Here is a 27,805-nt window from a genome sequence, read left to right on the forward strand (position 1 = left end):
CGCGGCCGCACTTCCGGCGTCGGCGGCCCCTCCCGTCGCTCGACTCGCCGAGCTCCCGAGGCTGGAGGAGCGGCGGCGCTCTCGGGCCTCCCGGAGTCGCTGCGAGCGCGTAAGTGGAAGCGTCGGCCCCCGCGCGCCACGTCTGGGACGTGCCCGACGCCCGGGCCCTGCCGTGCCGCCGCCACGTCTCCCGGCCTTTCCCTTCGCCGCCCCGCCCCTGCCTCACCGGCCCGCCCCGCTTCCAGGGCGGCGAACGGGGCCGAGCGCCGGAGTCCAGCTGAGCAGACGCGCGGGGCCCGCGGCGAGAGGCCGGGCCCGGCCCACCCAGCGGGGGTCGAGCGGAGCCGAGTGCAGCCGAGAGGAGCCGAGCGGGGCCGGGCCGAGCCGAGCCGGGTCGAGTACGGCCGAGAGGAGCCGAGCGGGGCCGGGCCGAGCCGAGCCGAGCGGGGCCGAGCCGAGCCGAGCCGAGCCGAGCGGGGCGGAGCGCGGGGGCCGGGCTGGAGCCGCGGCCGCCGCCATGAAGCGGGACCGGCTCGGTCGCTTCCTGTCTCCGGGGGCGGCGGGGCCGCGCGGGGGCTCCGGAGGCGGCAGCGGCAGCGGCCGGACCCGAGGCCGCCCGTCCCGCAGCGGGCCGAGCGTGGACGAGGCCGCGGCCTTGGTGGCGGCGCGGCTGGGCTGGGGCCTGGCGCGGGCCCGCGGGGACCCGGGCGAAGACGGCGCCGACGAGGCAGGTGGGTCGGGCCGGGGCGCGGGGCGGGCGGGAGCGGGAGCGGGAGCGGCGGGTCCCGGGCCGGAGCCCCTCGTGCGGCCGGAGCCCCCGCGCGCGCTCTCGCCCTTCGTGGGTCGGGGCCGCGGTCGTGCGGGCGGCGACGGGCTCTGGGACGTGCCGCGCCGGGGCTCACTCGCGGCGCGGGGCTCGCCGGGGACCGTGGCCGCCGGGGACCGTCGCCGCCGGCTCGCGCCGCGCACACCCGGGGCCCCGCGCTGCTCCCCGTGAGCTGCGTTTGGCTCCTGGCGCGGTGCCGAGGACGCCGAGAGGGAACCCGGCTGCCTTCGCGCGGCGTCGTCGCTCGGGGCCGGCGTGCGGGGCCTTTTCGTGGGTGAGTAACGGTCCGGCGCGCGCTCGCGGGGGGGGCGCGCTCGCGGGGGGGGGCGCGCTCGCGGGGGCGCGCTCGCGGGGGCGCGGAGGGGCGTCCCGCGCTGGCGTGCCTCGGGCCGCGGTGCGGGCGGGCGTGGGGGCGCGCTCTGACCGCGCTGCTCGTGCCTTTCGGGTAGAGGCGCGGGAGGACGGCTGTGGGTCCGATGGTGGTTCTGCTTCCACCGCTGAAAGCGCGCGGGGCGCCTGCTGGCGCGGGGCGTGAAGCCTCCGGGCGTCTGTCCGCGTTCATCTTGGAGGCGTGGAGATTTGCAGATTATTTATGTGTTCTGGGCAGTAGCCCTTTATCAGGGGTCATGCGTGGGGCGCCAGGGGGCTCGGGGCGCGAAGCCGCTGCCTTCGGCTCAGGGGACGATCCGGCGTCGTGGGATCGAGGCCCGCGTCCGGCTCCCTGCCCGGCGCGGAGCCTGCCTCCCCCCCCCCCCGCGTGCTGTGACCTCTGTCAGGTAAATGCGGTAAATAAGTCAGTCTTAGAAAGAAGAAAATTAAAACCTGCGCATGGATTTCGGCGGGAGAGCGAGCCCCCACTCACACTTCCGGGAAGGGCGTAGCTGTGCAGGGTTAGAGGGACGAGGGAAGCGGACGGTCAGCCGGGCGGGGAGCTGCGGGGACGCCGGGCTCCACGCTGGGCTCCGCGGCCGTCGCCCGGAGGTCACGACGCGAGCTGAGGCCGAGAGTCGGACTCGACCCAGTGCTCCGCCGGGCACCCCGTGGCTTCAGTCTCAGGACGTGCAGGGACTCGGATGAAGACCGGGCCGGTTCACGTTCCCGCCAGCAGGCCCAAGGGGCCCTTCTCGCCGGCACGCACCCTCGCTAAGGGGCGAGCGCCGGTCGCGATGTCCCCGTGAGGGACGCTGTTGAGCACCTGTGCACTTGGGCGTGCACTTGTGGGCGGCTCTGGAAGCTCTTCTCTGGAAAAACAGCCGTTTACGTCGGCCTTCTGGTTCTTCTAAGGTGGATTTATTTGAGAGAGGGACGGAGCGGGCAGCTGCCTGGGAGATAGGCTGACGCCCCGCTGAGTGGGGCGCCTGGCACTGGGCTTGATCCCACAACCCTGGCATCACGTCAGACACTTAACTGACTGAGCCACCCCGGCTCCCCTGTTGCCTCTTTTTAAGTTGCATTGTGTTTTCGGGTTTGAATTGTATCAGCTTTTATATTTTTTTAAAGATCTTGTGTATTTATTTGAGAGAGAGAGAGAGAGAGAGCATGAGCGAGGAGAAGGTCAGAGGGAGAAGCAGACTCCCCACGGAGCTGGGAGCCCGATGCGGGACTCGATCCCGGGACTCCGGGATCTGACCTGAGCCCAAGGCCGTCGGCCAACCCACTGAGCCACCCAGGCGTCCCTGTGTTAGCTTTTAATGTATGTATTTTAGATATTAATCTTTTCTCTGTTATATGATTGGCACATATTTTCCCAAATTCAGTAGGTTACCTTTCCTTTTTGTTGATGGTTTTCTTTGCAGTCGAGAAGCATTTCACGTTGATGTAGTCCCACTTACTTATTTTTTGCTTTTGTTGCCTTTGTTTTCAATGTTGAATCTAAAAAATTATCACCAAGACTGAGGAGAAGGAATTTACTGCCTGTGTTTTCTTCCAGGAGTTTTACAGTTTTAGGTCTCACACTTAGGTCTTAAATCCATTTCGAGTTTATTTTTGTTTATGATTTAAGTTGGGGACCTAGTTTCATTTCTGTTGCATGTGACTGTCCAGTTTCTAATACCCATTTATTGAAGAAGAGATGGTTATTTCCCTATTGTATATGTTTGCTTCCTTTTTAGTAAGTTAATTGACCACACATAAGCCTGGGTTTATATCTGGGGTCTTTTTTTTTTTTTTTTTAAGATTTTATTTACTTACTTGATAGATCACAAGGAGGCAGAGAGGCAGGCAGAGAGAGGAAGGGAAGCAGGCTTCCCCCGAGCAGAGACCCTGATGCGGGGCTTGATCCCAGGACCCTGAGACCATGACCTGAGACAAAGGCAGACGCCCAACCTACTGAGCCCCCCCAGGCACCCCGGGCTCTCTTAGGTTACATTAATCTGTTTGTCTGTTTTTATGTTATTACTGTACTGTTTTGGTTACTGTAGTTGTATAATCTATTTTGAAATCAAGAAGTGTGATTCTTCTGGCTTTGTTCCTCTTTCTCAGGATTGCTTTAGCTATTTGGGGTCTTTTGTGCTTCTATATAAATGTTAAGATTGTTCTGTTTTTGTGAAAAATACCGTTGGAATTTTGATCAGGATTCCACTGAATCTGTAGGCAGCTTTGGGTAGTGTGAACGTGTTAATGGTATTCTAATCCACGAGCACAGAATATTCATTTCTTTGTCTCTGGTCTGTTTCATCGGTGTCTAAAAGTTCTCAGCGTATAGGTTTTTCACCTCCTTGTTAAAAAGTTATTCATAGGTTTTGTTACTCGTTTTGATGCATTTGTAAGTGGGATTGCTTTCTTAACTTCTTTTTCTGATAGTTCGTTGTTGATTTTGTGTCCGTCAACTTGGCGGAACTTGCACCCCTAGCATTCTTAGACTCTTGATGGCGTCTTCAGGGCTTTCCATATATACTACCATATTATCTGCAAAAAGAGAAAGTTTTTTGTACTTTTTTTATTTGGGTAGTTCTTATTTTTCTTGGCTAATTGCTCTAAGACTTCTGGTACTATGTTGAATAGAAGTGAGGGTGGGCACCCTTGTTTCTAACCTGGAGAGGAAAGCTCTCTGCTTTTCACCTGTGTGTGTGATGATAGCTGTAGCCTTGATACCTGTGACCGTTATTGTGTTGAGGTGCATTTTCTTCTGTACCCACTGTGTTCAGAGTTTTTATCATGATGGGCATTGAGTTTTGTCCGAAACTTTCTGCATCTGCTGAGATGCTTATAGGAGTCGTATCCTTTGTTTCGTGAACGTGTATCACGTGGATAGGTTTGTGAGTGTTGGACCAACCTTGCCCCCCTGGAATAAATCCCACTGGATCATGGTATATGAGCCACTTAGTGCATTGCTGAGTTAGGTGGGCATTTTGGGAGCTGTGTTTGTCAGGGATTTGGCGTGTAATTTTCTTGTCTTGTGGTGTCCCTGTCTGGTTTTGTTACCAGGGTAATCCTGGCCTTATTGTAGGAGCACTCCGAATTCTCTGAAAGGTTTTCTGGACCGTAGGGCCCTCCATTGAGCACATTCCCCCAAAAGGGTTTATGTTCAGCTGGGAGCCCAGAGCCAGAGCCTTGCTTTTGGCCCCGATGTGGGCGTGTGTCTACGGCGTGTATATGGGGAGGCTCCATGGAGGGTCCTTCACTGGAGCTGGGAGGATGCTGGGAAGATGGCAGAACATGGGCCTCCCCTCCCCTGGGCCATGTTGCTCCTTTCCTAGGAGCTTGTGTCTTCCATGCCCTGTGCGGCGAGCTGCCTCGCCTGCTGACTTGATGTCTCCTGTGCTTGCCCAGGAACAGGCCGGGCTCTTGCCATGGGCCACTGTCGCCTCTGCCATGGGAAGTTCTCCTCGCGGAGTCTCCGCAGCATTTCTGGCAGGTCCCCTGGGGAGAGCTCAGACAGACCCCCCCCAGGGGAACGAGTTTTCATCAGGGACTTCCAGCATCTGCTGGGGGTGGCCGTCCACCAGGACCCAGCTCTGTCTCAGTTTGTCTGCAAGAACTGCCACGCCCAGTTCTACCAGTGCCACGGCCTCCTCAAGTCCTTCTTGCAGAGAGTCAACGTCTCCCCGACAGGCCCCCGGAAGACTGGCACGAAGTAGGCGACCCTCCTTCCTTCATTTGGTGGGCGTTCAGGGCCTGAGCTCCCTGCATGCCGGGGAGTGCCGGGGGCGGGGCCTCTGCAGTGGGGAGACCATGGTGCCTGGAGGAGCAAGCGTGTTGGTGTGAGGGAGTTGGACAGACACGCTTGGGGGCGGGTTGAGTGTAAGGAGACAGGAGGTGGCCCTTGGAAGAGACATTCCGGACTGCATGTGGGAGAGGCGGCCTATGAAAGGGATCTGGTGAGCGTCTTGTTTGCTGCCAGCCTGACTCCTGGCCGTGCTGATCCTTTGCAGGGTTGGTGCCAAGCCCCCACCAGGGGCAGAGGAGGGAGCGTGTTTGGGTGAGTGTGCCCCTTGTGTGTGGTGTGTGGGCAGGCTCCAGGTGGACTGGGTGCTGACTGGCCGTGGGTGTGGCATCTCTCTGCCTTTCCTCAGTGGACCTGATCACTTCGAGCCCCCAGGGCCTGCGCGACTTGGTGGCATGGGTGCATGGACACGCAGCCAGCTGTGGGGCCCTGCCTAACCTCCAGAGGACGTTGTCCTCCGAGTACTGCGGTGTCATCCAAGCTGTTTGGGGCTGTGACCAGGGCCACGACTATACCATGGATGCCGACTCCAGCTGCGGGGCCCTCTTGCTGGACAGTGCATTGGCAGTCAAGTGGACATGGGACAAGGAGATGGCCCCGTGGCTGACCCAGCATCGGGGGTCCAACCCCACTGGGGCTGCCCCTCAGAGTTCCCAGGGCAGAGCAACCACAGCTCCAGCTGAGACCGAGACGCTGCCCAGCACCGACATGGCCCATCCTTCTTCAGATGTCAACCCCGTAGGGCCTGGGCTGGGCCCCTCACCTCGGCCAAGTTTCCCCTCAAGTGGGGCCCCAGGTAGGAGGCTCTTGTGGGCTGTTAGACCAGGATTCCTAATCTTGAGCCAGGCAGGGCCCTCAGCAGAAGGGGGATGTCTGCGTTGTCGCGGACCGTGGTCATGGCGTCGTATGCAGCGGCTCTGGGAGGAGTCAGCCTCAGCATCTCCTCCTGGGCACCTGACACCAGGGAGGGGTTAAGGACTCTATGGCAGCTGTTTGTAAAGGCATGCCTGTCTGCCGTCCGGTCTTCTTGCCAAGCCTGCTTGGGGCCAGGGGGCTGAGAGAGGCAGAAGAATGGGGTCCTTGTTGGGGGACACGGGGGAAGAGGGCAGCTGCTGCCTCTGAGGCGGCCTTGGGCCAGCTGCAGGTCATTCTCTGGGTCCCGGCCAGCATCTCTGAGACATCCCAGCGGGACTCGTATAGACAGGCTCCTCTGCCAGCTGGCCAAGAGGAGACACAGGGCCCCTGTTTGGGACCCCGTCCCGCTGTGCTGTGGTTGGGCTGTTGCTGTTAATGGCCTTTGTACTGGGGCAGCCGGGTTGGCTTCCTGCTGCTTCTTGCAGCCTCCGTTTGTGCACCTGAGCTACCCAGGGGAAAAAAAAAAGAAGCGTGGCTGCCCAGATAGTTCAGAGAGAGAAAGGGGCACAGATGCTGGGAGGGGAGAAGGGATTTGGGTCAGAGGGTTCTTAGAACTGCTTTTTTTTTTTTTTTCCCCTACTGTGTGCATGCAATGCTTTGATAACAATGATTTTTTTAAATGTCCCGGAACATCCACAAAGTGCAGGTCATCCCACCCCGAAACAACTGGATCTGAACCTCTAGGAAGGGCTGGGCTTGCTGATGTGGGCTGTTGGCTAGGGTTCCTGATGGCTGGTGCTGCCCGTGCCTGGGCTAGATGTGGGGGTGGCAGGTCTGGCTATGCAGGGACCTTACGGGGAATGGGACTGGGAGGTGGGTGGGATTGAAGGTGGAAGGACCTCAGGCTCCCCGCGAGGAAGACAGGTGCACGCCTCCTTTCTGGGGAGCACCGCTTGCGCTCCGTGTTGGTAACAGGAGCCCTGTTCTTTGTTTCTCAGGGCGGTTGGGTGAGAAGCAGGTTCCATCTTCAACCTCGGATGATCGGGTAAAAGACGAGTTCAGTGACCTTTCTGAGGGGTGAGAGAAGAGTGGGTTTAAATAGCCTAAAATTCCTCCTTGGAAAACCAAACTCCGCCAACCTGTGTGCTCCCTGCTTGTGTCCTGGCCAGGACCCTCTCCTTCTCTTGGTGGGAAGGAGAGGAGCGGCCGCGGGTACTTCCAGGCTCCTTGCTCCTGGTCCAGAGGGCCCCCCAGACCTGAGGCATCCGCAGGAGGAGCGCAGCCGGGGGGTGTGGAATTAGAGTCCTGCGGTCGCTCTTCTGCTGTTGCTGGCTTGTCTCCTTCAAGGCTGTGGTTTTGTGCCAGCCGTAGATGTTACTGAAGCAGGCGAGGTCAGTCTCTGGCCCTTTGTCCTGACATGGTTGTGACTTGGGGCAGAGGTTCTGTGCAGGAGGACCAGCTGCTCCCGAAAGGGCACTATCAGGGGCTGTTCGCTCCTGGGGCCGCCTCCTGCTTGTCCGCTGAGGACCCCTCGTGGTGGCAGCCACATGCCAGCTGGCCCTCACACCCTTTCCCCGTGAGCTGTGACTGGGATGCAGACGTACCCTCATACACACGAGGAGGAGGACAGTATGATTTTTGGCTCAGATCTAGTGGGGTGTCAATGCAAATGACTGAGGTGCGGGAAGAACTCAGGTGGGCGTGCTAAAACACCTCCAGGACCAGCAGTGGTCACAGGCTGTCCTCTAGGCCACCAGCCAGCCTGGAGTCTCTCGTCTGGACGCGTGGCAGCCTGCAGGCGAGGCTGTGGCCCACCAGCCTGCCCGTGTCCGCTGTCCTGTAGAGACTGAATTCTTGCTTTAGGGTAAAGGTTACAGATGCGCAGATCTTTTGCTGGCCTTTGTGACCTTTGCAGTGGCCAACAGCTGACACATCAGCTGGATAGGTGCTCACAGTTGTGGGAAGCAGTGACTCATAGTCGAAAGTCCACTTTCTGAGAAGCCTGCCTCTGTGAGGTCTTCGTGTGCTACCCCGGGCCCCCTAGAGAGGTTCTTTCCAAGTTCAGGGTCCTGGTGTGAGGGGAGTGTGGCTTCTGGGGGATCGTCAGTTTTCAGTTTGCTGGCCTGCCCTTTCTGTTAGGAAGGAGTTCAGAAATTTGGGGATTTCTAGGTGTCTGAGACCTTGTTAGGAGCGCAAGAACACGGAGCCTGGAGATTTGATGGTGTTTCTAGACGGGAAGCGCCACTGGATCTGCCACACACCACAGGCCTTTGCTAAAGGTTCTCTCTTCTTCCCTAGGGACATCCTGAGTGAAGATGAAAATGACAAGAAGCAGAATGCCCAGTCCTCCGACGAATCCTTCGAGCCTTACGCAGAAAAGAAGTAAGGAGGCAGTCTTGTTCCGTGTCCCTAGGGTGCGGGAATGGCGTCCCTGGGTAACCTGGAAACCTGTGTCTGCCTGGCAGGGTCACTGGGAGGGAGCAGTTGGGGCAGAGAATGAAGGCTCCTGCTTCCTGGTCTGCCCTTGCTCAGCACACGTTCCCCGCTGCTCTTTGGCCTGACGACCCTAGCCCAGTACTGTGTGGCTTCAGCCGGAGGCCTTTCTGATTTCCGTGCTGAGACCTGGTCTCTGTGTCGTGTGGGAGTGGCAGAGCCTGTGGATGTGACTCCGTGTCATTCTGGGAGCTCTCTGCTTTCCCTTCTGCCTGGTCTGACCGCAGGCATACTGCGGCCATGTCTGCCCTGCCGCCCACGGCAGGGTTCCTGCAGGAGCCTCTACCCTGCACTTCCTTCTGCTGCCCTGCCGAGGCCCTTGGAGACTCGGACCCAGCCCTGCAGTTGCTCTCAGATCTGCCTCTGGCACGGATTTCTACACCACTTCCCTGTCCCGGTGCCTCTGTGGCCTTGTCTGGACCTTCCCTTTTCGGGGTTTGTGTTCTCGTAGGATACTGGGTCCTGGCAGGGAAGGCTGGTGTACGCTTGGGTCACTTTCCTCCCGCCGGAAGCGCAGGGACACCGGGAACAGCGGCAGTTGGCCACGCCCCGCTTGGTGCTCTTGAGCATTTCGCAGGCGAGTGCAGACCGGAAGCACCCTACCGTCAGCCAGGGAAATGCAGCACAAAGATTAAAGGGCAAACCTGACTTCCTTTTTTCATTTGCGTTTTCACGGCTATGGAAAAAGAAACAGAAGCCAGGCCCTGCCGGACGGGGGACCAGGTAACAGTGTGCTGGCCACAGCTCTGGGTTCACCTTTGTGCCCACAGAGACACTCAGACCTGGTGGCCACGTGGTTCCGTGGGTGCTACAGTGTGAATCACAGCTGGAAACCTAGGACAGGGCCTCTGAGTAGTCCTCGTGCATGTGACTTTGTTTTAGCAGACATGCCGGTCCCCTTAGCTGGGACTGAGCCTCCCAGGTGCCCCCCATTTTGTATTTGTAAATGTGCAGTTAATTCAGGGGCACCGAGTACATTAATAGTGTTGTGCAGCCGTCACCGCTCTTTCTAAACTTCTCATCATCCCAAGTAGAAACTGCTCCTGTTAGGTAATGACCTCCCTCTTCCCCGCTCCCAGGCTCCGGCAGCCGCTAATCTAGTTACATCAGGGTAGCCCATGGAAGTGGAAATACATATTTGTCCTTTTTGATAGGGTTCTTTTATTTAACATAATGTGTCTTAGATTGATCTGTGTTGTAACGTGTATCAGAACTTGGTTCCGTTCTATGACTGAATACATTCTGTTGTATGCATAGACTACAGTGTGTTGGTCCATTCATCTGTCATTTTGGGTTGTTTCTACCTGTTGGCTGTTGTGAATAATATTATGAATATTGGCCTACAAGTATCTGAGGGGCGCCTGGGTGGCGATAAAGCATCCAACTCTTTTTTTTTTTTTTAAGATTTTATTTATTTATTTGACAGAGATCACAGGTAGGCGGAGAGGCAGACAGAGAGAGACGGGGAAGCAGGCTCCCCGCTGAGCAGAGAACCCGATGTGGGACTCGATCCCAGGACTCCAGGATCATGACCTGAGCTGAAGGCAGTGGCTTAATCTACCCAGGCGCCTGTTTTTGATTTTCTGTGGAACATCCGTACTTCTTTCCACAGTGGCTGTTCTCTTTTTTTCTAATTTTTAGTATCGTTAACACAGTGTTCTATTAGTTTCAGGCATATAATATTGTGATTCAGACCTGTTTTCCTTTTTAGTGGTCATCCTCTCGGTTTTGACATGGTACCCATTGTCATTTCGGTTTGCACTTCCTTAGGGGTTAGTGATGGTGGACATCTTTTAACATGCTTAGATTTTTTGAGAAATGTCTATTTAAGTCTTTTGCCCTTTTTCCCCCTTCGGATTTGAAAGTTTTTTTCTTTTTATTTATTCTTGCCCATTTTTATTTTATTTATTTTTTTTTTTTCTTGCCCTTTTTTTTTTTTTTTTTTTTTTTTAAGATTTTATTTATTTATTTGACAGAGAGAGATCACAAGTAGGCAGAGAGGCAGGCAGAGAGAGAGAGAGAGGGAAGCAGGCTCTCTGCTGAGCAGGGAGCCCGGTGCGGGACTCGATCCCAGGACCCTGAGATCATGACCTGAGCCGAAGGCAGCGGCTTAACCCACTGAGCCACCCAGGCGCCCTCTTGCCCATTTTTAAATTGGCTTGTTTTATCTTTATGCTGTTGAGTCGTAAAGTCCATTTTCTCCCATTCAGTGGATCATCGTTTCATTCCTTGATACTTTCCTCTGGTGCACAAAAAGTTTTAATTTTAATTTTGAAATCCAATTTACCTGTTTTTACTTGTGTTGCCTTTTCTTTTTCTTTTTTTTAATTTCTGTGTTCAACGTGGGGCTCAGACTCAAACCCCAAGATCAAGAGTTGCAGGCTCGGGCCCCTGGGTGGCTCAGTGGGTTAAGCCTCTGCCTTCGGCTCAGGTCATGATCCCAGTGTCCTGGGATCGAGTCCCGCATCGGGCTCTCTGCTCAGTGGGGAGCCTGCTTCCCCCTCTCTCTCTGCCTGCCTCTGCCTACTTGTGATCTCTGTCAAATAAATAAATAAAATCTTTAAAAAAAAAAAAGAGTTGCAGGCTCTGCTGACTGAGGCAGCCAGGCCGCCGTGTTGCTTTACCTTGGATGTTATATTCCAGAAACTGTTGCCAAATCCACGGTCATGTTTTCATCCAGCAGTTTGATAGTTTTAGCTCTTAGGTCTTTGATTTATTTGAGTTAATTTTTGTATATGGGGTGAGTTTGGGATCCGGTTGCGTGCTTCGGCCCGTGGGCGCGCAGCTCTCCCGGCACCGTTTGTTGACGAGATCGTCCTTTCCCAGTGACTGGACCTGGCGCGCTTCTCAGAAAACCAGTTGATTTTTCTTGTGAGGGGTGTGGTTTGGGGCTCTCAGTACTCTTCAGTTAGTCTGCATGTCTGTTCGTGTGCTACTACCACACTGTTGTGATTATTGTAGTTTTATAATTTTTAATCAGAAGTGTGAGGCCTCCAGCTTTGTTTTTCAGACTCCTCTCGCTATTCAGTGTCCCTTTTAATTCCATGTTAAGCTTAGGATTGCTTCTTTTGTTTCTGCCAAAAACACCACTGGGTTAGGGTTAGGGATGGAACCTGTAGCCTGCTTTGGGAGTAGTGCCATCTTGATATTAATCCTGCAGTCCATAAACCTGGGGTGTTTTCCCACTTGTTTAGGTCTTTTTAAATTTCTTTCAGCAGTATGTTTTAGTGTTCAGTGTGTAAGTCTTTCATCTCCTTAGTTAATTTTATTCCTAACTATTATTTTTAATGCTAGTGCAAATGAATTATTTTTAAAGTTTTGTTTTGCATCATTCATTTTTAAAACTGGTTTTTGTGTGTTGATTATGTACCCTGCAGCTTTGCTGAATTTGTTTATTTTTGTGTGGATTCTTCAGGGTTTTCTACATAGGAGATCGTGTTATGTGCACAGAGGTCATTTTTTTTTGTAATTTAGACCCCCTCTCTTTTTTCTGCCTGATTGCTGTGTCTAGAACTTCTAATACTGTGTTAATAGCAGTGGTGAAAATGGGCATCTTTGTCTTTTTTTTTGTTTTTAAGATGTGGTTTGATAGACAGAGATCACAGGTAGGCAGAGAGGCAGGCGGAGAGAGAGAGGAGGAAGCAGGCTCCCTGCTGAGCAGAGAGCCCGATGCGGGGCTCGATCCCAGGACCCTGAGATCATGACCTGAGCCGAAGGTCATGAGCCAAAGGTCATTAACCAACTGAGCCACCCAGGCGCCCTTGTCTTGTTCTTGATTACGGGAAAGTTTTCAGTCTTTCACAGTTGAGGATGATGTTAGGTAGAGGCTTGTCGCATAATGTCCTAAGAAGTTCCTTTTGTTTCTGACAGTTTTCTTTAAATGTTTGGATCTGAAAAGGGAAAAAATGTACATTTCTCTTTATATAATTTTTTAAAGATTTTATTTGAGAGACAGAGAGCATGAGCAGAGGGAGGGGGAGAGGGAGAAGCAGATTCCTGCTGATTGCGGAGCCGGAGGCAGGACTCGATCACCGGACCTCGGGATCATGACCTAAGTCAAAGGCAGACGCTTAACCCACTGAGCCACAGGCACCCTGTGTCTCTTTAAATCTTCACTAGGCCCCACGGGGAGATTGGTGCATCTGAACTGGTCCTTCAGGGACCCGTCAGACTGAATAAAAGGTCCCCACTGCGCACGCGGGCCCTAGCCGCAGGACTGAGGAGCAGGGCGGCAGCTGTGGGGCAACAGCGCGCTCTCCCGAGAACACGCATCTCCCTCTGAGCCCCGCCTGGTGGCTGGGCACCTCCATTCACGTTCCAAAACTCTTGGTTCTGAACTTTTCTAGCCCAGTGCTGGCTTTGTTGGAGGGACTGACCCCTAAAGCTTCCCCAGTCCATCCTTTAACATGACGTCTCCAAGGAGTGTTCGGTTTTGATGTTCAGGGAGTGACGTTTGAGTCCCGACAGCCCGGCCGTCCTGCCCCTTGCCTTCCCGAGGCGGCAGTGCAGAGCCTCTGCCTTTGCTCGGAGTCGGTCTAGCTCTGGCGGCTGAGGTCCGTTGAAAGCCGGCCGCTGAGCGCTGCGACCGGAACAGGCTGCCACGGGAGCCGGGGGAAAGCCTCTCCTGTGGGAGGAGAAAGAAGCGGGAAGGAGAGAGAGCGACCCCGTGCGAGAGCCCAGAAGCAGCCCTGAATCGCGTTGTTTCCCCCTCGCCCCATGGGGTTCTTTTGGCCCCCCTCCTAGGGTCTCTGGCAAAAAGAGTGAAAGCAAAGAAACCAAGAAGTCTGAAGAACCAAGAATTCGGAAGAAACCCGGCCCCAAGCCAGGCTGGAAGAACCAGCCGCGCTGTGAGAGGTGAGGGCGCGGGTCGGGGGCCGCCCTGCCCGTGGGGGCAGCGGCTCCATGCGCGCTCTGCCTTGCAGGGAGGAGCTGCCCACCATCTACAAGTGCCCTTACCAGGGCTGCACGGCTGTGTACCGAGGGGCCGACGGCATGAAGGTGAGCAGGGCCTTGCCCCGGGGCCAGGGCTTACTTTCTTTGTGTGGCTGACCGGGAGGGCCCAGGTTTCTGTAGAGCCAGACGGAGCCTTGTTCCCAGGGCCGCATGAGAGCCTCTCGGTGGGTAGAGCGGAGCAGCCAGGGCCCAGGAAGTGAGCCTTCCACTCCTGGGAAAAGCACCCACTTCTGGTTGAGGGACGGGCGGTTGGGTCTCTTCCTTTGAGGCTGCCGTGTAGGGCATGTGGGAGGCGTGTGCTGTGTGATCGGGGGCGCGGGGGGACTCTCCTGGCCCGGGCACTCAGGGTCTTGCTGTCTCTGCCGCAGAAGCACATAAAGGAGCACCATGAGGAGGTCAGGGAGAGGCCCTGCCCCCACCCCGGCTGCAACAAGGTGTTCATGATCGACCGCTATCTGCAGCGCCACGTGAAGCTCATCCACACGGGTGCGTGCCCTGTTCTCCCACACACTCGCCTGCACAGTCGCCCTGGGGTCTGATGGGGGCCGGATGCCCTTGAAGATGCCTGGGGCTGTGCCTTGGTGCCTTGAGGGTCATGCGTAAGTGGTGTGGGACTGACCGAGAAGAAACCCCAGTGCCTTTCAGCAAGTTTATTGTGGTGGGGGGGTTTCTCATTGCTTTTTTTTTTTATGATTTTATTTATATATTTGACAGAGATCACAGGTAGGCAGAGAGGCAGGCAGAGAGGGAGGAGGAAGCAGGCTCCCCGCTGAGCAGAGAGCCCGATGCGGGGCTCGATCCCAGGACTCTGGGATCATGACCTGAGCCGCAGGCAGAGGCTTTAACCCACTGAGCCACCCAGGCGCCCCTCTCATTACTTTTAAAAAATGACATTTATTACATGCTTTTTGGATTGTAAAAGTAACCCACGCACGTAGAAACTGAGCACCTAGAAGGTGGTACGCGCCCTCCCTCCGCACTGGCGGGTCTGTCTTCCCATTTGTTCTCGTTTTGTGTCTGTGCCTTTTTCTGTTTTTGAGAGTAATGGCCTGAAGAAGTCCTGTGGGGCCCTGCAGTGTAGTGGGCCTGTTCCCCAGGGCCTGGCGCCTCGGGGCTAGGGTTGGGGGGTGTGCTCTGCTCTTGTGTTCTGGCCATTTTAGGCTTCAGACCAGTCGTCCGCAGAGGCTCTCTGCGCCCGGTGTGGGCGGTGCCTGGTCCGAAGGTGGTGCGCAGGCGGCCGTATGAGAACTGCTGGCACAGACTCCGGAATTCCCGGGTCGAGGAACGTGGTGTGAGCAGGGGTTTGGACAGGTCTTCGGGGCAAGGGGGCCTGCTGTGCTGGGACTGAGGCCAGCGGAGTGCGGGTAGTTTGGTGGGAGTTAGGAATGGAGTATTGTTGTGTGTGCTGGTTCCTGAGGTGGACCTCTGCTTATGCTGGGGGCGGGAGAGGTACCTGCTCTTCCTTTGGTCCTAGAGAGGTCTCTCTCGGACGCCCTCTGAGCCGAGCACGTACCCTCCGCCCCAACCCACGGGCCTCAGGTGCTCTTGTTTGTCCACAGGCTGTGCGCTTGCTCCGAGAGCGGCAGTGCCCTTGGGCTCTCTCTGAGCCTAGCCCACGGACCTTTACAACTCCAGGCTTGAAGCCCCACTAGTTGCAAGAACTCGGGAAGCTCAGGCCCTCGGCCCCTCTGGCTTTCCAAGCCAGTTGCTCTGGGGACTCCTTTTCCCTGAGAGCTAGTCTGTCTCTTGCTCCTCTCCCCGAAGGTGGCTCCCTCCTCCCTGCCTTCAGTTGTGGGGTTGGTTTTGCCAGTCTTCAGGTCCGTTTCTGGGGTATTTGGGAGGATGTGATAGTTCCCTAAGTGTGTGTGTGGGATGGTGGGAGCCGGGGGTTCTCTTCTCTCCCCGCCCGATCTCTGCAGCCGCATTACAGCGCGGGCTCGTGTGCGCTTCTTAGTTTGGACTCCCCTCCCTTGAGCGACGTGATCTGTGCCCCCGGTGTTAGCCCAGGAACTGTGTGCGCTGGAGCCCCGCTGCTGCAGCTTCTCCCCACAGCGCTGCTGTCCTGCGCGGGCATCACCGCCTTTAAATGATCCGTGGATTGTGTATCTGTTTATCCCTAAACAGAAACTGCACTTGTTTTTGTTAAAATGACTTACTATAGAAAGTTACACTTTACTTTTTTTACCCAGATTTACGTCAGTTTTATTGTTGAACAAATCTATTGGTTGGTCTCACTGTGAAACCATTTTTCCTATGTTTTTTGCTCTTGAGCCACCGTGAACATCTGACACAAATAATTCTCAAATTGGGACTTCACGTTGTGTCCCAGTTCAGACACCAGTGGTCATAACCATTAGCAGTTTTTTTTTTTAAACACCAAGAGGGTGGACTGTGAACTCGGAAGGGTGCGTTGTACCTAGTAGGGGAGGGAGCCGGGTTGGGGGGTCTTTGTAGGTGCAGTGGCGGTGAGGGAGAGGCTCGTGGCCACCACCCCAGGCGCCACCACCCCAGGCGCACGTCCAGGAGTAGAACGGACTCTTGGGTTTTTGTTCAAGAGTATAAGAAGTTCATTTGCTAAGTGGATATCCCCTTCCCTACCTTGGACCCGGGATGGGGATGGTTTTTAGAGCAGTAGTAATCAGTGACGCTTTAGTGATTTGGATGTCCTCTAAGAATCTGCTTGAGTAGATCTAAAGTTTCTCTTTTAGAAAACAGGCTTCACCTGTGTACAGTAGCTGCCGAAGTCTCAGCCAGGTGACACTTTCAAGCAATTCTAACAAAAAGTTTTACATTAGAAATGTTTTCCGTCTCTCAGTAAAATTGGGTTTGCACGGCCCCTTGCTTGGGTCCCCGTGCTCCGTGGGAGGGCTGGGCATTTCTCGTGTGGTGCTCACCGGATCTCTGGCCCGCAGAGGTGCGGAACTACATCTGTGACGAGTGTGGACAGACCTTCAAGCAGCGGAAGCACCTTCTCGTCCACCAGATGCGCCACTCAGGAGCCAAGCCTCTGCAGTAAGTGTGGGGACGGGCACCTTCTCACGGCCGCGCTGGCGCCCATGCCCTCGCTCACCTGACCCTGTCCCCCAGGTGTGAAGTCTGTGGCTTCCAGTGCCGGCAACGGGCGTCTCTCAAGTACCACATGACTAAACACAAGGCTGAGACCGAGCTGGACTTTGCCTGTGACCAGTGTGGCCGGCGGTTCGAGAAGGCCCACAACCTCAATGTGCACATGTCCATGGTCCACCCTCTGACGCAAACCCAGGACAAGGCACTGCCCCTGGAGCCACCGCCTGGGACTGTGGAGGGCCAGGCCGTCAAGCCCGAGCCCACCTGAACCCAGGCGCTAAATGGGGTTAAGACAGTTTCGGTAGTTCCTCATATGCAACCTGATGGCACAGCTTTGCTCGCTCACTCCCCTGGAGCCCCCATGCTGTACCCCCCACCTGTGTGTCAGGAGGGCACTGATCTGCCGTGTGGTGAAGGTGGGCTCGGTGTGCAACTCGTGTAGCCTTTCCAGCCTCCACTCTGGGACCAGCATTTTCCTACATATACTGAGTGACTCGGGGCCAGATGGATTTTAAATAATTGATTCCTGATCCCCACCAAAGCAATCAAGGAGATTTGTAATCCACTTTTTAGTGCAAAAGCTCCATGTTATGCTTGTAATAAATTATTTACAAAAGAGCTGGGCTGTGCACTGCGCAGGGTCCAGTCAGAAGAGCTGGGGCTCCTGGTAGAGGTCCGCATCGGGCACCGCCTGCTGTCTGCTCAGGAGGGCGGCGCTCACTTCCGGGTCACAGTCTCCACGAGCGGCCAGCAGCTGCGGGAAAACAACTGTGCTCAGCCCCCTGCGGCTGCCAGGTAAGTGGGCACAGTGTACGTGTCAGATGCTCGGGGTGTTGCACGTTTACACGGTGACCTGGACGTCACCGCACACACCAAACGAGCATTTGGGTGTTACCTCTGCCACGTTCGAGAAGCTCTTTTGGGGGCACCTAGGTATTGATTGCAGCAGAAAATGACGAGCTTTTGTTATCAAGCCTACGGGGTCACCCTGGAGAGAGGACAGGCAGAGCCCCAGGTCAGCGTGCTGTCAGGGGCCACGATGCCCCCACCTGCTCACTGTGCTAGGAGAGCTGGCCACACAGCTCTGTGAGATGTGTCACCTGCCTGGCCCTGGAGGTCCGGGCTCCTGGTGGCTAGAGCCGAGACTGCACTTGTCTCTCCAGCCACGAAGAGACAGATGAGCTTTAGGTACATGTCGACAGCGACGTGCAGGAAGGCGTCTTCCCTCAGGAGGGCGTCATCGAAATAGGAGAGAAGGCTGAAGGTAAGAGACAAGATGCCTCGTGACTCTTAAGACCGCAGAGGTGGGTGGCAGTCAGCAGCGAGCAGCGAGCGACTCCTCGGAGGACTGAAGTTGCGGGCATCTTGCCCACGTGGTGGGAGACCCACCGTGGTACTGATACAGGCGGGGGGAAGAGGCGACCCCTCCTTGGACCGCACACAACCCCCCAGGTGGGCACTCCTTCGCTGAGAGTGTTGCCTCACTACCAGAGCAGCAGGTGCACTTACCTGTAGAAGGCAAGCGGCAGCAGCCTGATGTATGGCTCTGGGGCCAGGCGGAGGAGGACCGGCCCCAGGCCACCGTCTGCAACCAGAGCGGGGAGGGGCGGGTTTAGTTTTGTGGCCGCCTTCCCACCCCAGCATCAGCGTGTTCGGGACACCTCAGGTGCCTGGCTGGGGGGGGGGGGGGCGGGGAGTATCCCCATGCTGGAGGGCAGATCCTGGGAGGTAGACCCCTACGCCCCCCCAAAAGGGCTCAGTGGCACTCTGGGACCCTGAGGACGCCACTCTTTCATTGTTGAGATGAGTTTGTACTGCATTCACTCTAAACTGTAGTTCATGTACTTACCCAGAAGATAGACTTCCAAATTGAGTTAGTACTTTAAAGCCCAAACGTTCATACCTAACCAGTGGAAAGTCGTTTTTGGAAAAGGACTAAACGGAAAGTGGGGGCCACAGCCTGCCTCTGCTGGGTCACCTGTCTTAGACCCCAGAGATGGCTCGTAACTGGGACAGACACAGGCCGTTCTCTGCTGCCAGGTCCCAGGGACGGTCTTACCTGCCCCTGTCAGCTGAAACAGCACCAGCCAGGACACCTTCCTCTTCTCCAGACACCCCAGGATCTCCGCGCAGATGTCCAAAGCCTCCAGGGAGTCAGCAGCCTGTGGCCCGCACAAGAGGAGGCGGCTGACTGCGCAGGCAGGCCCGGGGGGGAGGGGGGACCTCTAGCCCAGAAGGGAGCCTTTGCTCCTTCTGTTGAGTCTTGAATGGCGACTGTAGGAGGAACAGGCCAGGGACCCCCGTGCCCAGGTTCTGAAATGAGACCTCAGAGAAGAGGCCCGGGCCTAGGGGTTCTCGCTTCAACAAGCCCAAGATTCCTGAGGAGCCCTTCGATAGGAACGTTCCAGGACCCTCCTCCCAGAGGCCCTCCTTAGGAGAGAGTCCTCTTACCTGATGCCTTGAGTGTGGGGTCAGGTGTGACGAAAGCAGGCCCATTAAGGAGAAGAAGAACAGGGCGAGCAGCAGCTGCCGATAGAACCCGCGCCCTCAGAACATAGAGCCGGCAGGCTGCCCCCTCCACAAGTGACTCTGAGTAACGGATGCGGACACGTTCTTTGACTAAACGTTTATCGGCAGAGGGCAGAAAATTTTCCTTAAGTAGATCTTCTCGGGAAGGAAAATTATATTAAAAAAAACTTTAAAATGTTTTTAAAATTTTAAAAACATTTTAAAGGGGAATTTGAGAATAAATTCTTAGAGACTGCATCCGCTTATGTGTGCCTTTAACACAGCTTGTTAGCGCGGCCGCAGGAAGAGCTGTGCCGCGGCCGAGGGCGGGCGCGGTGTGCGAGCTGGGGGAGGGCTCCCCCGCGCCCCGCCGCCGGGCTCCTGGCCTAGAAGGGCGTTTATGAACCCCCTAGAGGTACATGCAAAAGTCTCTCCCCACCAACCCCGGCGGGGGTCCCCCTCTTCCCAACCCCTGGAGCGCACCCAAGCTGGCTGGGGTCACTCTGGATATATCCCCCACTCCCTTTGCGCACACACAGGCCTCAGAGGCTTGAGGCCACTGAAATTACTTTTCAACAATTTTTTTACAGTAAATTACCAAAAACCTCAGGCAGGCCTGTATGTCCGGAGCTGACAGATGACTTTCCGGTTTACAAATGGTTTAGTTCGGGGAGAGATGCGGGAGCTAAGGCTGTGGGAGTAGGAACACGGAAGGTCCCACGGCCCTGATCTGCAGAGGTAACAATTAGCTAACAGCCATCAGAAGTGTAACAGGTACTCGTTCTGTCAGTAAACTTGACAGTCAAATGTTACTAAATCTATAAACGTGGTAAACCTCACTTCCTCCGAAGTCACAAGAATTTCATGCTAACGTCCTCGGGAAAGCCCGTTCGTTAGATGAACCCAGAGATACAGCTGATTGGAACACTGACGAACAACAGAGCTGCCGCGGGGTGAAAGAATTCATCTCTTGCCTCCTCTCTCTGGCGGTCCAGCTTCTCGAGCTGGCTCCTGAGGCTGCCCCCGCCGGCTTGCTGGATTGCAAAGTGTAGCGCCGCAGCGGAGAGCCAGGCCGGGCCCGGTGGGGGGCGTGCCGAGTCGGCGGAGAGGCAGCTAGGAGACAGGTACGGGTCACCACAGGAACCTCGCAGCCATGTCCTGGCAGAAAGCTACCAGCCCTGCGTACCTTCAAGGTGGGACAGCGGGGTGGGGTGGGGTTGGGGTGGGGGCTTAGAGTCTGCGGAACCACCCCTGGCTCGGCACAGGGCCCTAGAGGCCACTGACTGGTTCCAGTCCCCAGTTGCCCTAACCTGGACCTGAGGAGGGGGTGGGTAGGGCCTGACCAGGACACCGGGTCCTGACTGCCCAAGATTTGCAAGGTTGTGGGTCATAGAGCTCTCCCCACGGTGGGCATAAAACTGCCCACCACGCAGACCCCTGGCTTCTGGGTCCAGTGCTGCTCCTCAGCCCCTGCTGTGACCGCACTGTGACGTGCAGGTGCCCCAGCAGGTTAAAAACAAGGCCGCAGGTTAGTGGCATATTAATGTGGGAATGGGGCGTTTCTTGTTTTCTGGGAGTTCAAGTGCTCTGGACGCTGCTGCAGGACGCAGGGATAGAGGCGGCCAGACGGGACCACAGCCCTCTCCCAAGCCCTCCCGTGCCGGAGACTGTCAGCTGGGCAGGCCGGGACCTGCCTCCCACGTCCGTGGGACGCCGGCACTGCCAGGCCTGGAGCCAGGAGAGAGGCAGGTGGGGCGGAAAGCTGGGCAGGGACCTGCTAGGTCAGGTCTGTTCCTTCCCTTCCGTGGGGCTCCTGCCCAGCAGCCCAAGGCATTCCTGGAGGTAACCTGTCACAGGTCCTCAAGAATGTCCGGGCTCCCTCCTGCCGCCGTCCCACGCACCTCCTGCCGGACTGCCGGGCCTCCTCCAGTCTCTGCAGCTCCTGGGGCAGCGGGCCCTGGAAGCAGCTCCTCCACCGGCTGCGAAGGTCAGGCTCCAGGCGTGGCCACCACAACTTCCAGAAGAGAAAGATCACCGGTCAGCAGATCAGGGGAGGCTCTACTTGGACCCCTTTTCAGTCCCTACACCCGAGTGACCAGCGAAGATGTGCCTGACACCGGCAGCACAGCTCACAGTCACCCAGTGCCTCCGATCTTTTAGGACGGCCTCACGTTCTCCGTCCCAGGTTCAAGGCAGTTCTGCGAGCGAGCTCGCCCTCCTCTGTGGAGGACGCCCGCGTCCCCACGGAGAGCTGTTGTACACACGGTAACTCTCGCCTTGGATTCCACCCACACGGGCCACAGACTGTGTGCGACGCCAAACCACTCGGGGCATGGCAGCTCAAGTCCCAAGGCTGCCAGGAGAGCTGTGTGGGGTCAGGACTCCAGGAAAGCCAGTGAAGAACCCCGCCCCCCACCAGGAGCCCCACACCCACGTGAGGGCCAGGCTGGCAGGGGCCTGGGCCACCTTTCTTCTCAAGTCTTGAGAGGACCGTCTGTCAAGACAACGGGCGGAGCCCAAGTCGGGGAGCTCAGGAAATTAGGGTTCATCACCAGCCAACACAGAACCAGAGCAAAGCAACACCCCGACACCTTCCAGCAGGGAAGCCCGTCTTCCTCCCTGCCCATGGGTCCGATTACTCCCTGTTCCTCCTCGTGCATCTGCTCCTGAATGACAAGAATCGGGATGCTGCCCTGGGCCCCCAGACCCTGTGCCAGCCCTGGGCACACCCCGAGAAGGTGGCTGCACCTACCAGAGCAGAGGTCAGGACTATGGGGCACTCGGTCTGGCATGCCCTCAGGATCAGGTCGGCGGTCAGGGCGGGGCTTCTGCTTTGTGAACAGGCGTTGAAGAGCCCCTGCAGAAGAGAACATGCCAGAAGTCAGTGGTCAGCACGTGTGCCCCACCCCAGAATGGCGCCAGGGCCTCAAAGCACCACTGGCTATGAGGATCCAGCCCAAGAGGTCTCCGCGGGAGATGCGGTAGGCGCAGAGGGCAACAGAATTACCCTGAAGAAGTGGACGGTGATGTCGTGGGTCAGGGCAGTTCCGTGAGAGCAGAAGTTTCTCTGCAAAAGAGCACGGGCCAGTGAGAGAGCACCCAAGGGGGCTGGTGGTGGGGGTGGGGGCAGCGTGTGCGGAGAGGCTTTGGCTGTGCTCACGGCGCCACTACTGACCTCGGAGGTCCGGCTTTGGGTCCGCCTGCAAGGCTGGCCCGGAACTCAGCGTCTCACTGCCTAGCCACATGGAGATGGCCCCGGCCTGCCGGCTTCCGGCCCCAGCACAGGCCAGGAGGCCAGTGCCACACTCCCTGCTGGCCCTGTCGCCGGGATGGCACCTTGCCTCCCCATCTCTGGCTTCTCTGCTCCGCTGGCCTTCACAGGCCCTTCTGACAGCTTCAAGGGTTGAAGTACCGGCCCTGCCTACTCGCTCCGGAACCCTTTGCTAAGGACCTAAGGAATACCTAGTCTCAACTCCCGCTGCTTTCTGAGTCACCTTTTAAAACTCTGTGTCACTGAATGGAGCCTTAGTTCAATTTTTAGTTTTATCTGTGCATTTTTAAAAACTAGGAAACATCTTCAGGAGTGGAAGTTGTTCTGAAATATGTAGAATGTGCTGATTCCTGGGGACCTCACTGGCTCTGACTGGACGCATGCAGGCTTTAGTCTTTCTGGGTGAGACCTCGGAGCACCTGACACGGAACAGAGTGTACCGCGGAAGGAAGCAGGGCCGACTGGTGGGAACGGCAGTTCTTTCGGCACCACTGGCCTTTGTACACCTGAAATGTCCAAACCGGAAAGAGACGGAGGTGCCTGGTCTGCAAGATTTTAGGGATGTTGGCGGCTGAACTTGCAGCAAAGCTCTAGGAAGGCACTGAAGCTTCGGAGGAGCCGAAGCTGGTCTCTACGACTGGCTGGCCCCAGTTCTAGCTGTGGGAGGAGGGCTGGGCACACATCAGCCCCAATTGTCTCGGCTTCCAGAGTGGTACCCCCATTCTTGCCCACAGCAGTCCCACATGGGCTGCACACACTGAAGCAGTTGGCTCCAAGTGACTGCAGCCACATTCGCGAATCTTCCAAGAACCAGATCACCCCCCGTCCCTGCAACCCAAGGTTGCTTGCCCGCACCTACCAGCTCAGAGTTGACCAACCAGAAGAACTCCGTGCAGTCAGGGGCGGCTGGCTGTTTGGCCTGGGGGCTACCGACGAGAACTGATGGGGGCAGACCGAGGAGGATCCTTGCAGGGAAGAGTGTGTCAGCGGTGATGGCACAGTCCACTAACTTCACTCCTCGAGAGCTCGGGCTCGGATCGGTACCGGCCCTGCCTACTCGCTCCGGGAACCAGGGTCCCCCTCTGGGGCTGTGCTGAGCACCTGGGCCCTGCGGGGTCCACTGCCGGCCTTCACGTCTTAACCCCAAGAGCCACTCTTAAGTGGCACAACAGCCAAGTGAAAGGAGGCACCTCAGGCTTAACAAAGCCATTCCCGAGAACTGGGGGACTTCGTGATCTCCCGCTCATAAGGACAGCTACAGTGAGTATCTGTACGCACACATGGTTTTCCCTATTTTGATACGCATTATTTGAGCTTCATCGTTCAAAGCAGCTCCTGGGTCTGAAGGGGAAGGCTTTAATCCAAAGCTTCAGACCCTGCTCTCTCCATGGGAACCCCAATGAGAAAATGCTGTTGCAGGCTGGGGACAGGGCACAAGACCAAGGGAAGAGAAAACTCAGTGTAAAGACAGACTCTCCGCGCGGTGCGCTGTGTTACCATTTGTACACAAGTAGCTCCCGCTGTCTCTGAAGGCGGGCGGCCACATCCCAGCCGCCTGCCAGAGCCTGGAGCCGGCTGCGGAACACTCTGAAAAGGAAGTGCCCCTGCGAAGGACTGCCGCTCTGGGACGCCGCTGGGCCCTGTTCCAGGTCAGCAGCCATCTCCTGCAAAACCAAGACCAGGACGTTTGTACTTTTATCGCTGGTTCCAGGTGATTGTGTCCAAATGTGAAGGCACAAAGTTCTCAGGGCCGCCGGCCCCAGTCAGGACGGTGAAATGGGGCTGAGTGGGCTCGAGAGAGAGAGGTCTCCCCAGAGGAGCTAGGAATGAGTGGGACGAGCCTTTTTACTTGGAAATCATTGAAAATTTGCAACAACAATAAGAACAGTCCAGTGAACACCTTGGCCAGAGCCTCCTAGGGCTAACATCCTACCGTTGATCATTCGCTCTTCTACTGTGAACGCACAGGTGTCGCACGTACACACCAGGCTCAGTACCACACTCAGTACAATGCCTGCTACCTGACATACACGGGTGTGCCGTGTTGCCACACGTCCACGTGCGGAGACCAGGTAAGCCAAGCACTGTCCGTGCCACGTGTGACCTAAGCCCATGACACAGTCCGCTTTCCCGCCCCACTCGCTCCTCCTCCCACAAGCCCGTCAGGCCAGATGTGGAGGATAAGCGGTCAAGACGAAAGCGTGGAGGGCTGGGATCTCTGCTCTGTGGGATGTTTTATTCATCTGCAGGTAAGATTTCCCAGGGTCCAGGCCACCTGCTCCAGGGTTTCCGCCCCTCCCAGTTTCTCGATTCACGCACTCGAAGAGCAGCAGCAAACACCCACAGGAAGCGTGAAATCCACCATAGGATCCTGTCAACACGGAGCCATACACGGACTTCCAGAGGCAGACTGCCATGCACACCGTGGGCGCGGAGAGCAGAGGGGCTGTGGTTTGCACTTTGACCCCAGAGCCTAACCTCTGGGTCCAACTTTTTATTGTCCTGACATGCCCCAGGCCTGAGGCAAACTGCACTTTGACTTCAAAACAAGAGCCCCATTTCCACACCCTCCAATGTACAGCTGCTTTGGTGAAAAGAGCCCCCCAGCCTGGGGTGGTGCCGGGGGACCCCGTGAAAGGGTAGTCTCTCAGCTGCTCCTTCGCCTGCTGGGGGTTTTTATGTCCTTTCTCAGAGCCCGACATTCAAATGGAGCAGTTAGGAGTGGACAGCAACCCCTTTCCTACCAAAGTTGGCATCTTCTCAGTTTCTTCTATTTTCAAATTTTAAATGTTCCTAAGCCTGGAGACGGTTCTGACACCACTGACTTTGTTTCTGTATTTTTGGGATATTCACGGGTGAAGCGAGCACACCGGTCACTCTGGGTCTGACCCGTTATATGTGTGACGTTAGTTTTCATTCGGCTGGGTTGCCTTAAGACATTCATAATAAATACCTTAATAGCAGATGACCATGAAAAGACAGCAGATGACAGATGCAGTGAAACACACTGAGTTTTCATCTTTTAACTCACCTGCAATCTGGAAAAAATATCTCGATTTCCTGTGCAGCTACCGAGAACCAAATCAGAATTCTCTGAGCAATTGTAACTTCTCAAACTGAAACAAAAACATGATCAAAGTCTTGTAAGGGTCTCCTGATGTACAGGCTTTCCGACTTCTTCTACCTCCAGAGGCCTGTGGTCACAGGGCCAGGAGGTCCCAGGGGACCACGTGATACCCACAGTCATCAACAACAAACAACAAACCTACAACAAAATACTAGCAACCCCAATCTAGTGACATCCAAAAACGATTGTGTGCCATAACCAAGTGGGATTTATCCTATGAATGGGAGGTTGGTTCAACACCCTGAAATCCTATCAATAGAATAAAGAAAAACCATGTGAACATCTCTATAGGCACAGATAAAACATTAAACAAAATTCAATTCCCTTTCATGATAAAAACACTCAACAAACTAGCAGCAGAAATGAACTTCCTCAACCTGATGAAGGCCATCTATGAAAAAGCCACAGCTCGTGTTGTTCTTAATGATGAGAGGTTTCTTCCTAAAATCAGAAGTAAGACAAAGTTCTCTTTCATCGCTTACATTCAATACCACTGGAAGTTCTAGCTGGGACATTTCAGCCAGAAAAGGAAATGAAAGGCAACCAGATTGGAAAGGAAAAAGTTAAACTATCTCCATTCACAGATGACCCGTCTTCAGATGGGCATCTTAAAGAATTTGCAATAAAAACCTATTAAAGCAAATAAACAATTTCTCTAAGTTGTAGGATAGGTGATCTATATACAAAAATCAGTTGTATTTCTGTATACCCATGAATAATCCAAGAATGGAATTAAGATAATTCCATCTACAGTGGTGTTAGAATACCTAAGGATAAATTTAACCAAGGAGGTGCAAGACTTGTACGATGAAAACTCTAAAACGTTGAGAAAATTATAGAAGACCTAAATAAATTGAAAGATATCCCATGTTCCTGGACAGGAAGAATCAGTGTCGTTAAAATAATAACTGCCCATAATTATGTACAGATACAATGCAATCCCTATCAGAATCCCAGCTGGTTATGTTGAAACTGGCAAATTGATCTGGAAATTTAGATGGAATTACAAAGGACGATCGCTTCTCGGCCTTTTGGCTAAGATCATGTGTGGAATCACAGAGGACCCAGAATTCCCAAAATAACCTTTGGGGGGAAAAAAAGAAAGTTGGAAGACCCACATTTCCCAATTTAAAACTTCCTACAAATCTACAGTAATTGATACATTGTGATACTGGCATAAGAATAGATGTATACATCACAAATAAATAAAATTGTATTTTAAAAAAAGGGTGTAGGGCGCCTGGGTGGCTCAGTGGGTTAAGCCGCTGCCTTCGGCTCAGGTCATGATCTCAGGGTCCTGGGATCGAGCCCCGCATCGGGCTCCCTGCTGCCTCCTCTCTCTCTGCTTCCTCCTCTCTCTCTGCCTGCCTCTCTGCCTACGTGTGTTCTCTGTCAAATAAATAAATAAAATCTTTAAAAAAAAAAAAAAAAGGTGTATACACCAAAGTCAATAGAGAGTCCAGAAATAAACTTTCATAGGTGTGGTTAACTGATTCAAAGCAAGGTTGCCAAGACCAGTGTCTTTAACAAAACCTGCTGGGACAACTGGATGTCCATATGCAAAAGACTAACGGTGGATCCTTAACTTATTCCAGAAAATTAAATCAAATGGATCAAAGACCTAAAATAAGAGCTAAACCTAAAAATAATCTGGACTTCATCAAAATTTAACACTTCTGTGCATCAAAGGACTCCCAACAAGGGAAGGAGTGAAAAAGATGACTACTAAAATGAGAGACCGTATCTGCGTCTCATATCGGATAAGGATCTGGTATCCAGAATACATAAAGAACTTTTAAAATGGGCAAGGATGTGACATTTCTGAAAGAAGATACACAAACTCAAGCTAATGAAAAGATCCTCAATATCATTAGCCACCAGAGAAAAACAAAGAAAAACCATAATGAAATATACCGCTGCGTATCCATTAGAACAGGTATTTATCGAAAGGTGACATTAACTATGTTGGTGATAATGTGGAGAAACTGGAACCCTCTGATACTGTTGGTGGGAATGTAAAATGGTACAGTTTTGGAAAACAGTCTGGTAGTTCCTAAAAAAGGTTAAGATCTGACATAGCAGACTGATCAATCACAGACCTGTACCCCTGAAACAAATAATACATTATATACAAATTTTTTAAAAAATACCAATTGAGGGGCGCCTGGGTGGCTCAGTAGGTTAAGCCTCTGCCTTCAGCTCAGGTCATGATCCCAAGGTCCTGGGATCGAGCCCCGCATCGGGCTCTCTGCTCAGCAGGGAGCCTGCTTCCCCCTCTCTCTGCCTGCCTCTCTGCCTACCTGTGCTCTCTCTCTGTCAAATAAATAAGTAAAATCTTAAAAAAAAAAAAAAGCAGATTCCAGAGGTGACGGCACGGAAGGAGCGCGCAGTCCCTGCTCTCGCTGTGCGCACCTCGTTCCTCCCTCCTAAGGGAACTGAGGACAAGAGGCCTGGCCCCCACCTGCTTTGCCTGGTCCTGCAGGGGCTGCTCCCAGCCACTAGGCACCGCTAGGAAAATTTCCAGCACTACTGCAACATCAC

The 27,805-nt window shown here is 54.9% G+C and overlaps 2 protein-coding genes across 11 annotated transcripts in view; one reads left to right on the forward strand and one right to left on the reverse strand.

Annotated features, from left to right (window-relative positions):
- The first annotated feature begins 25 nt into the window (after nucleotides 1-25).
- Nucleotides 26-16,973, forward strand: ZNF276 (zinc finger protein 276). 6 transcript variants are annotated; one of them, XM_032326491.1, is made up of 12 exons: nucleotides 275-352; nucleotides 383-731; nucleotides 4,598-4,901; nucleotides 5,200-5,246; nucleotides 5,341-5,787; nucleotides 6,845-6,923; nucleotides 8,145-8,228; nucleotides 13,083-13,193; nucleotides 13,262-13,337; nucleotides 13,661-13,778; nucleotides 16,205-16,304; nucleotides 16,380-16,973. In XM_032326491.1, exons 2-12 carry the CDS (start codon nucleotides 518-520, stop codon nucleotides 16,624-16,626), a joined length of 1,827 nt encoding a protein of 608 aa, XP_032182382.1. In that variant the 5' UTR covers nucleotides 275-352; nucleotides 383-517; the 3' UTR covers nucleotides 16,627-16,973. The 6 variants fall into 6 exon arrangements, 5 of the variants coding, with proteins under 5 accessions (XP_032182385.1, XP_032182382.1, XP_032182384.1 ...); XM_032326494.1 differs by lacking the exons at nucleotides 275-352; nucleotides 383-731 and adding an exon at nucleotides 26-109; XR_004281588.1 differs by lacking the exons at nucleotides 275-352; nucleotides 16,380-16,973 and adding an exon at nucleotides 8,605-8,774 and having other exon boundaries at nucleotides 433-731; nucleotides 13,083-13,337; nucleotides 16,205-16,302.
- Nucleotides 16,920-27,805, reverse strand: part of FANCA (FA complementation group A) — a 61,633-nt gene continuing 50,747 nt past the window's right edge. For 4 of the 5 annotated variants that reach the window (XM_032326483.1, XM_032326482.1, XM_032326485.1 and 1 more), the window contains 13 exons: nucleotides 25,169-25,253; nucleotides 23,635-23,801; nucleotides 22,997-23,102; nucleotides 21,874-21,933; nucleotides 21,619-21,723; nucleotides 20,768-20,880; nucleotides 19,841-19,979; nucleotides 18,810-18,884; nucleotides 18,418-18,520; nucleotides 17,868-17,943; nucleotides 17,463-17,616; nucleotides 17,254-17,346; nucleotides 16,920-17,112 (listed from right to left, as the gene is read on the reverse strand). In XM_032326483.1, the coding sequence (XP_032182374.1) occupies nucleotides 17,005-17,112; nucleotides 17,254-17,346; nucleotides 17,463-17,616; nucleotides 17,868-17,943; nucleotides 18,418-18,520; nucleotides 18,810-18,884; nucleotides 19,841-19,979; nucleotides 20,768-20,880; nucleotides 21,619-21,723; nucleotides 21,874-21,933; nucleotides 22,997-23,102; nucleotides 23,635-23,801; nucleotides 25,169-25,253 (1,384 nt within the window). In that variant the 3' untranslated portion in view covers nucleotides 16,920-17,004. Of the gene's footprint in view, nucleotides 17,113-17,253; nucleotides 17,347-17,458; nucleotides 17,617-17,867; nucleotides 17,944-18,417; nucleotides 18,521-18,809; nucleotides 18,885-19,840; nucleotides 19,980-20,767; nucleotides 20,881-21,618; nucleotides 21,724-21,873; nucleotides 21,934-22,996; nucleotides 23,103-23,634; nucleotides 23,802-25,168; nucleotides 25,254-27,805 lie in introns of those variants that run through there. The other variant, XM_032326484.1, reaches the window with a different exon arrangement.

This window comes from Mustela erminea, chromosome 19 (assembly GCF_009829155.1).
Source record: "Mustela erminea isolate mMusErm1 chromosome 19, mMusErm1.Pri, whole genome shotgun sequence".
Taxonomy (NCBI): Eukaryota; Metazoa; Chordata; class Mammalia; order Carnivora; family Mustelidae; genus Mustela; species Mustela erminea.

Excerpts from the sequence above, each read along its gene's own strand:
- ZNF276 (XM_032326491.1), top strand. The coding sequence starts at position 518 with ATGAAGCGGGACCGGCTCGGTCGCTTCCTGTCTCCGGGGGCGGCGGGG. Across the intron at positions 6,924-8,144 it reads TTCAGTGACCTTTCTGAGGG|GGACATCCTGAGTGAAGATG; the intron begins GTGAGAGAAGAG and ends CTTCTTCCCTAG. Across the intron at positions 13,338-13,660 it reads GAGGGGCCGACGGCATGAAG|AAGCACATAAAGGAGCACCA; the intron begins GTGAGCAGGGCC and ends TCTCTGCCGCAG.